Raw genomic sequence first — 8,545 nt, forward strand, 5'->3', positions numbered from 1 at the left:
ATCAAAATAGTCCAAAAAACTTGTAGAATTTTGATTTTTAAAACTTTAAAACTATAACTTTTTAACGTAAATATGAATAATAAAAAGGCAGGAATATTATTCCAGAATAAATCAACTTAAACCTTAAACAACTTTTAGTATTTTACTCTCCATAAAAAATATATTTTGTCAAAATTATACAAGTGAGAAATGAGCGCAAGATAACATTGGGCCATTAAAAACAATAAAATAAAATGATCCTGAGGGCCGGATCCGGCCCCCGGGCCTTGACTTTGACACTTGCTGTAAAGCCTCAAATCAGAAACTACATGTGAAACCTTGTCAGGATGACAGAACTGTGGAGTTACCGTCTTTTGTGTTTCTCACCTTCCTCCGTCTGGTAATAAAAACGACGAGCTCTTCATCTGTCATCCTTACTCCCAGCCTCGGCATCTACTTCCCCCGATGGATGTTATTGATATTCACAGTGATTACAATCCCGTCTCCACTGGAAATTTCATTATTCCCACAGTTTTTGATTTGTTTCAAGTCATTCGTCCCCAAAAATGACAGAATATTGAGGCTTAAATGTGGGGGAACATTTGTCACACTGACATCCCATAATGACTGGAGATTAAATCTGTGGCAACACAGCATTTCAGCTGTGTGTCAGTGGGAGAAAGTTCCCCCTTCAGTCCGCACGGCTATTAACCAGATATAAACTAACTTTTTGTTATCCCGACAGCAGGAATTTTTCATGAACTTCCTTCTCTGAGTTCCAAGTTCCCCTCAGGGCCCGACAACACCACCAAACCGGGTTCATTAACAGTTAATGCAAACTGAAGGCTGCAGTTACAAACTGTCTCAGCCAATCATTTCATAGCGGAGGAAGAGGCAGCAAATTAAGAGGCACTGTCGGGTCAAGTTTACTGTTAATTAGCCGGACCAGCTCTAACAAACCTTTAACAGTCAGTAATGAGCTAACATGTCCTCAGAGCAGGAGGAGCTCGCTGGAACAGTGTTGATGAGGTGTCAATAAAGGGAGGTGACAAGAGAAACTAACCAAAGCTCCTGCTGCATCTCCTACCTCTCTAATTAAAAACGTATTGCTCAGGCATCATGGTAAATAATCATTTTTAAACCTGAAAAGCATCAAAAAGGTCTGCAATTTCTGATTGGTATTAAAAACATTGCCACTAGATGGCACTGTTCTGTATTATAGGTAATACTACGTCACATATACCGAAATACCACCGTGCCGTGACCTAAATGGAAGTTTTTCAGGATATTTGACATTTGAAATCGGGAGTTTTATTATTAGATGCCGTGCAGTGGAAATGGAGGTTTTAAAGAAAAAAGTTACAATTTTACCGCGACTGGATAATTTTTTTCTAAAAGTTGATTTCAGAGAATGCACTTTTCGAGGTCGCACAATGGCGCACATGGACAGGCGAGGATCTACAATATTCATTGCCATTTTTGTTGCCCCGGTAATGTTCGTTGGGGGTGTGAAAGGGCATAAGCTAGCAAAACAGATAGCTGTCATAGCAATGGAGAGGGGGGGAGGGGTGCTCCGTACCAACAATCTGTCTCAGAAAAAGTGGAATAATCAATTAATTAAAAGACCATTGGGAACACTTTCACAATATAGATCAAAAGATGGTTGGAATAGGACACAGATCTACACACATCTGGTCCTTACCTTATTTTTACAACTACTTAATTTAAAGTCAACAACGTTGTCCAAACGGGCAGACAGCTGGTTCCATGTGCACCAAGTTCATTAAGTCAGACAGGAATGAAGCACAGCTGAAAGTCCACAAAGCTAAATGTGGATCAGACAGTCAATCATGTCATCCAAGAAGAGACTAGAGTTGTTAGAGTCCATGCGAGGGTCAGGGCAGGCGGCAAGCAATTAGAGATGGTCACTTTCATGAGTTAAAAGGGACGCCATCCATACGTCACTACCACATCTGAGTCCCTAATTGTGTCCCTAAGTCTTGTGATACGATATGTATCGCGATAAATTTATTTGAATATTAATACGCCTTTCATGGTAATATAATGGTAAAATTTGTTTTATTTAATGATCACAATGTGATCAGCAACTGTTTCTCATATGCAAGTGTCTTTTTCTTTCTGTAATTTAAGAAATATTTGTTTTTAAAGGGAACAGTCAACATTTCCAGAACAGAATATTTTTTTTAGAATAAGAAAAATACAAAAAACAAAGAGTGAATCTGCCTTAACCAATATGGTTCTAAATGTATAATTGAGGAAATAATGAGATTTTAATTTTCAACATTGCTAAATGTAGCTTCTCCAGTACTTTTAAATAGTTGGTGTTGTTTTGGTCGTGATGTAGAGCTGCTCAAAAAGGCTCAGCCTGCTGCCACCTAGTGGTTGGGAGTTTAAGTGGAACAAAAAAAAAAAGCTATGTTTGCTTATATATAATTAGTTAATTATCATCTTTTCAGAATTTTAGATTGATACAATTGCCGATTGAAATATCGGAATATATCGCCAAATCGAGTTTCCTCTACTAAATGGTCAAAGTAGTCTTAAAAATGTGTGTTGCTACACAAGAAGGTGAGAGTTTTTTTTTGTTTTTTTCACATTTACTCAAATTTACTCTAATTTTTCATCTAAAGTAGCCTCTTGAACACGTGCTGACGAGGGCGGTGTGTGCGTAGCTTCAAATTTCAAACCTTTATTTAAAAATAAGTCCAGTATTATAGAATGAAAACAAAGATCTGCTTGCAAGCAAGGATTTGTGTTAAACTGAACACATTTGCTTGATTGACAAGGTCAACAGCCAATCAGGACGGAGAACACAGTGCACTGTAAAATTAATAAATGAATAAATAAAAACAGGCAGAATTAAACTAAAAAAAAATGGCAAAAATGAAGTAGTGAAGTTTTATATTTACAACCATCCCATCATTTCCTCATTCTGTGTTCTCCCTGAAATATTGTGTGTTCTGCGTTTTCAACTAACTGAAGTTTCACCAAACTGTGCTTCTGTTTCTCTTTACGCTGCATTAACATGTAGTTCCGATCACAGGTGAGCACAAACGTAGAAAAATGAGATTTTGTCAGAATTGACTGTTCTGTGCTCATAAATTTGATTTTTTTTCAAACGAACGTCTGATAATTAGCAGCTAATCTCGGTGTTGTCGGTTTGTCTTGCAGATGAGAACCACAGCGGCTCGGCGGCAGAGAACAGCCGACTTCTGGATGTTCCTCGCTATCACTGCGAGGGAACGGAGTCTCCTTATCAGACCGGACAGCTGCACCCCGCCATCCGAGTGGCCGACCTGCTGCAGCACATCAACCTCATGAAAACGTCCGACAGCTACGGCTTTAAGGAGGAATATGAAGTGAGATTTTAGATTTTGCTTATTCGGTCAGACAAAGTGCTACGTTTAATATTAGCTGATGTAAATAACTATTACAGTTGAATGACTAAATGGTCAGAGAACCTCTTTTATTGTAGTTTTTGCCTTTAAATTTGTCAGATATTTAGTTCAGCTGACGTAATCTATTTCATGTGGTTTTACTTTTCTTGTGATTTTTCCCTGTTGCTGGTGATGCAGAGCTTCTTCGAGGGCCAGTCAGCATCCTGGGATGTGGCGAAAAAAGAGCAGAACCGAACCAAAAACCGCTACGGCAACATAATAGCATGTAAGCAAGAAAGCAAGCTTTATTTTTATACGGTTTTGATCTTAAACCCGCATGAGTTTAAAGACCCACTCTGATGAAAATTGTGTTTTTTGGGATTATTATGGAATTTTTCTCATGATAGAGGACATATTATAAAGAAAATTAATGTTATTATTGCATTTCTTAGTATTTTTTCCATCAAATCTTTATGAATCAGGAGCACACACAAAGTTTCTAATGAATTATTGCTGCTCTGCAGAAGCTATCTCCCAGAAAATGACAATTAAAAAGAAAAAAAATGCTAAAAATTGCATAATTATAATTAAAATGACACTAGAAACACTTGAAATATATTAAAAGATTATCAGAGTGGGACTTTAACCAGTTAAAACCGAAATAACTTACTCTTCCTTAACAGCATATCCAATAATCCCATTTTTACATTCAGTATTTATATTTTAAATTGTTTGTTTTTTCTAAATATGTTTTTTTTCTATCTTTAGATGATCATTCAAGGGTTATTCTGCAGCCCACAGAAGACGACCCTTCCTCCGACTACATCAATGCTAACTACATCGATGTAAGTGGAAACGCATCGAATGCTACTATTGGCTCCCAACGAAACCAGCGAAACCACACCCCCTCGCTCGTATGTCAGGCCTCTCTACCTTTATTGCGTCTACTAGTCATCCATTCGAATGTTTCATCCATCCAGCCACTCCACCAACACATCGCACCGACGTCTCGTGTGTCCACCTTCATTTAGTTATCTCTTTGAACCGCATTTCCCAGAATGCACGGTTGCTGCCATCATTGCAGCTTTGTGATGAGTTCAAACAGTAAAAAGTGAGTTTGTCTTCATAATAAAGTAAATATGTAATCTTTCATACCAAAAATAATTATAATTTATACTGATTTGTAAATATTAGACTCTTTTTGTTTATTTTAGCAGATTTATTGATCAAATCTCCAGTTGTTCAGTGCATTTCACATCATCGATTCATCCATTCAGAGCTCATCTCTTCACATCATCCATTTATTTTATCTTTTATTGTATTTATCAGAGTATAAGTCGCCGCAGCAGCCGAAGAAAAAAATCTAATTTAAGTTGCATTTTTGGGAGAAATGTATTTATTTTTATTAAAATATGTGAACAAAAACGGACATTTCACCTTCAAAGGCAAATCAAAAATGAATTTATGCACATTGATGCTAGTATATTATAATATATGAACAATTATTCAGAAAACTACAGCATAAAAACATGCTAATAAATCAACTAAGAAGAAATTCCAACTCTAGAAATTCATTTGTGCATGTTAACACAATTCTATCACTTCAAATAACTACATTTGATGAATTCTTCATCCTTGGTGCCCTCTAGTGGTTGTTTCTATATATTTATTCTTTAAAAACTGCATAAAAGTTACATCCTCAGCTAATCTACCAAAAAAACGCGACTTATATTCGGAAAAATGCGATATTTTCACCTTGTCTTTTGCTTCCAATCACCTGCTTGTCAGGGACTCACTCTGCTTTTATAATGTTTTTGATCTTTACTCATTCTGTATTCTCATTCGCCGTCATCGTCTTCATGCCTCCACTCACAAAGAAACAGAACGGACACCAAAAACTGGAACCAGCTGCTGGTCTCCTTTCTGTTTAGTCCTTTCATGCCTTTTTTTTCTGCATGTTTTTCATCTCCCATTATTTGTCTACGCAGCTTTTTTTTCTTTTTTTCCTGATTGACCCTCACTGACATTGTTGTGCTTTCTTTCCTCCTTCCGCTGGTTCTTTCTGCCTGTGACTTGCGCTGTAGATTTGGCTGTACAGGGATGTAAGTATCACCGTAGAATCCACCATTCTCGCCCTTCACGTCCGTCCGCGTGTCCGTCCTCACACACAAAGTGTTGATGCAAACCATTCAGTCGTTGGGGCGTCTGCTGCATGAACGGGGCTCTCCTCATCTTCATCATCAGCAGTTTTTTAATACATTTTTTTGTTCCTAATAGAGAAAAACAATCCAATTATGCTTTTTTAAAGAAAAAAATGACTAAAACAGCTGATTTCAAGTTGTTGACTGTTAAAAATACAAATAGAGTTCTTAATCTGTCTAGTCTGTGTAAAAAAAGGAAAAAAAAATTGTATCAAATTGTGTAGCAATCGCAAAAGTTCTATATTTCTAAAAATTGAAACAAGTAGTTTTATATTACATTTGCATACAACATTCATGCAACAAATGTACTTTTATTTTAAAAAAGGACATCAAAAAAGAAAAAATATCTTAAGAAATCTTTGATAAATTAATAAAAAGTGCATTAGTATGTCCATTAACGAAAGCTTATGCTGCCAAAAAACGTTTATTTTAAGAGTTAAACAGAAAGTTAGATTTTGTCATTCATTTTTTATAAATATTTTAGTGATTTTACAAGTTTAAAAGAAACCTTCTTCTGAACTCTCCTTCATTTTTCCGTGTTACCAGGGTTACCAGAGACCAAGTCACTACATTGCTACTCAGGGTAAGATGAAGCAACTCTTGTGTTTACGGCTAACATGCAAAAAAACCTGCAGACAGTTTCAGAACCTCTCGTGTTTGAGTTCAGGTCCAGTCCACGAGACCGTCTACGACTTCTGGAGGATGGTTTGGCAGGAGCAGTCAGCTTGCATCGTCATGGTAACCAATCTGGTGGAAGTTGGGAGGGTGAGTTGGAAACGAACTTGATTTTACTTTGAATTTTTCACTAGTGACATTTAATCATTTTAAGCTGGAGTCTCTTGTCTTTTATGAAGAAGAATCGCCGTGTCTTAATGAGAGTCTGTCTTTTCATTCCAGGTGAAGTGCTACAAGTATTGGCCCGATGATGCTGAACTGTACGGAGACTTCAAGGTGACTTTTGTGGAGGTGGAACCTCTGGCTGAATACGTGGTTCGGACGTTTACTCTGGAGCGGGTGAGTGATTTTTACCTTTCAAAAGGTTGATATTTTTGTTCATTTCTAATATTCTCAAATTAGATACAAATGTCAACATCTTTTACTTTGTTTGTTTTATTCAGCGTGGCTTCAATGAGGTTCGGGAGGTCAAACAGTTCCACTTCACAGGCTGGCCTGATCACGGAGTTCCGTATCACGCCACCGGACTACTTTCCTTCATCCGCAGAGTAAAAATGTCCAATCCACCGACTGCTGGACCGATTGTGGTCCACTGCAGGTACGAACAAACATTTTAGTTGTTGCAAACAGCAAAGAAAACTATGAATATATTTGAAAACAGAATCACTCAAATCTATTCCCCTCCTCAGTGCCGGGGCAGGTCGCACGGGCTGCTTCATCGTCATCGACATCATGCTGGACATGGCTGAGAGAGAAGGCGTGGTGGACATCTACAACTGCGTGAAAGCTCTTCGCTCCAGGAGGATCAACATGGTACAGACTGAGGTGACTGCATTACCCATCCTTCATCTGCATCTCCACGTTAGACCAGACTAGAGTCGACTCTCAAGTTTCTGGTGATCAGGATGCTGCAGGCTGAGGCGACCAAGCCATATGGTCATCTACTATTATTTATTTAATGCTTTAAGACCCACTCCGATAATCGTTTTATCCATTTTAAAAGTGGTCTTTTAATTATGATTTTATATTTTTAGCTGAAATAAAGGATACAGTTTCTGACGGATTAGAAATTCGCCTTAGAGTTGTGGGCTGGGCAGCCCCACTTCCCATCACCCATCTTGTTACACTCTCCGGCTAGCCTTCTATGGAAGCGTCTGTGACTCATAATTCAAAATAAAAGTCAATATTAGAAATTCTTTTTTATTTTTTTGTGAATGTGTACCAAAATTCAATTTCAAATATTACATTTAAAAATTAAAATGCATAAACAGAAATGCTTTTTCATTTTCACATTGTAACTGCATTACTTGTCTCTCAGATGAAGTGAAAAATATACAGAATGAGCGGTGTTAAAGAAGAAAAAGAAAACAAAATCTGAGAATTGCTTTTTCATTTCATTTAAGAGACAAGTAATCCAGTTACATTGTAAAAATTAAAGACCATTTCCAATATAGACTTTGATTTTGAATTATGAGTTACAAACGCTTCTATAGATACAGCTTATTACAGAGTGAATATATCACAATGGGCGGAGCAAGGAGCTCGTTCCCCATCAAACGCATTTTTTCCCTCACAAATAAGCTCTTTTTAAAATTGATTTTTTATTTTCTCCTGATTTGCAGCAATTTTAATAAAGAATTACTCCGGAGCGCAATTTTAAGCTTAAATTCCTTTTTTTTTTAACTGAAATTATCTCAAAATTCAACTGTAATACCTCGTTTCAACCTGTAGGGGACAGCACATAAACAATTTTAGAAAGTTTATTTTAAATCAACAGACAGCACTTTTATAGCCCCATTTATAGAGGTCAACATCCAAAAAAAGTTGATTTACTGTTTGGTTACCCTTAATAAACGCTTAAAACACTTTTTTTTGTTTTATCGGAATGGGTCTTTAAGATTCAACCCAATTTGTGGAAAACAAAAGACAGTTTAAGCTAATTTTGTTAGTTTGTTCAATTCTTATTTTAGCTTCAAACAAAAAAAATATAGAAACCATCTCTTATAATAATCTTTTTTTCAAACTGCATTTTTTTTCATTTGTTTTTGATTTGCAGCAATTTGAATAATGAAATACTCCAATTGACCAATCACAAAATTCAACTGTAATACTTCGTTTCAACCTGTAGGGGACAGCACATTAATTTCAGGAAGTTTATTTTAAATTGTCAAAAATGAGAGCACTTTTAAAGTCTCATTTACAGAGGTCAACTTAGAAAAAGTTGATTTACTGTTTGGTTACCCTTTAAAACACTTAAAACCCAATTCTTTTTATTTCAGTGGGTCTTTAAGA

At 36.6% G+C, this 8,545-nt stretch overlaps 1 protein-coding gene and 2 long non-coding RNA genes across 22 annotated transcripts in view; 1 reads left to right on the forward strand and 2 right to left on the reverse strand.

Annotated features, from left to right (window-relative positions):
• The window catches only part of LOC118598147, a 4,988-nt gene extending 4,241 nt beyond the window's left edge, over positions 1 to 747 (reverse strand). Inside the window, exon 1 of the long non-coding RNA XR_004947250.1 lies at positions 367 to 747. This is a non-coding gene — a long non-coding RNA (uncharacterized LOC118598147). The remainder of the gene's footprint in view (positions 1 to 366) is intronic.
• Positions 1 to 8,545, forward strand: part of ptprk (protein tyrosine phosphatase receptor type K) — a 133,030-nt gene that overhangs the window by 114,478 nt on the left and 10,007 nt on the right. For 4 of the 20 annotated variants that reach the window (XM_024290641.2, XM_024290648.2, XM_024290647.2 and 1 more), the window contains 10 exons: positions 3,032 to 3,043; positions 3,172 to 3,359; positions 3,564 to 3,663; positions 4,146 to 4,291; positions 5,462 to 5,479; positions 6,125 to 6,161; positions 6,246 to 6,343; positions 6,476 to 6,592; positions 6,697 to 6,851; positions 6,943 to 7,078. In XM_024290641.2, the coding sequence (XP_024146409.1) occupies positions 3,032 to 3,043; positions 3,172 to 3,359; positions 3,564 to 3,663; positions 4,146 to 4,291; positions 5,462 to 5,479; positions 6,125 to 6,161; positions 6,246 to 6,343; positions 6,476 to 6,592; positions 6,697 to 6,851; positions 6,943 to 7,078 (1,007 nt within the window). The remainder of the gene's footprint in view (positions 1 to 3,031; positions 3,044 to 3,171; positions 3,360 to 3,563; positions 3,664 to 4,145; positions 4,292 to 5,461; positions 5,480 to 6,124; positions 6,162 to 6,245; positions 6,344 to 6,475; positions 6,593 to 6,696; positions 6,852 to 6,942; positions 7,079 to 8,545) is intronic. The other 16 variants (XM_024290651.2, XM_024290652.2, XM_024290644.2 and 13 more) reach the window with 10 other exon arrangements.
• Positions 5,376 to 6,325, reverse strand: LOC118598145. Its single transcript, XR_004947248.1, has 2 exons — positions 6,227 to 6,325; positions 5,376 to 5,647 (listed from the first exon to the last, which is right to left on the reverse strand). It is a non-coding gene; the product is annotated as an uncharacterized LOC118598145 (long non-coding RNA).

The sequence above is a fragment of the Oryzias melastigma genome, linkage group LG24, assembly GCF_002922805.2.
Source record: "Oryzias melastigma strain HK-1 linkage group LG24, ASM292280v2, whole genome shotgun sequence".
Classification (NCBI taxonomy): domain Eukaryota; kingdom Metazoa; phylum Chordata; class Actinopteri; order Beloniformes; family Adrianichthyidae; genus Oryzias; species Oryzias melastigma.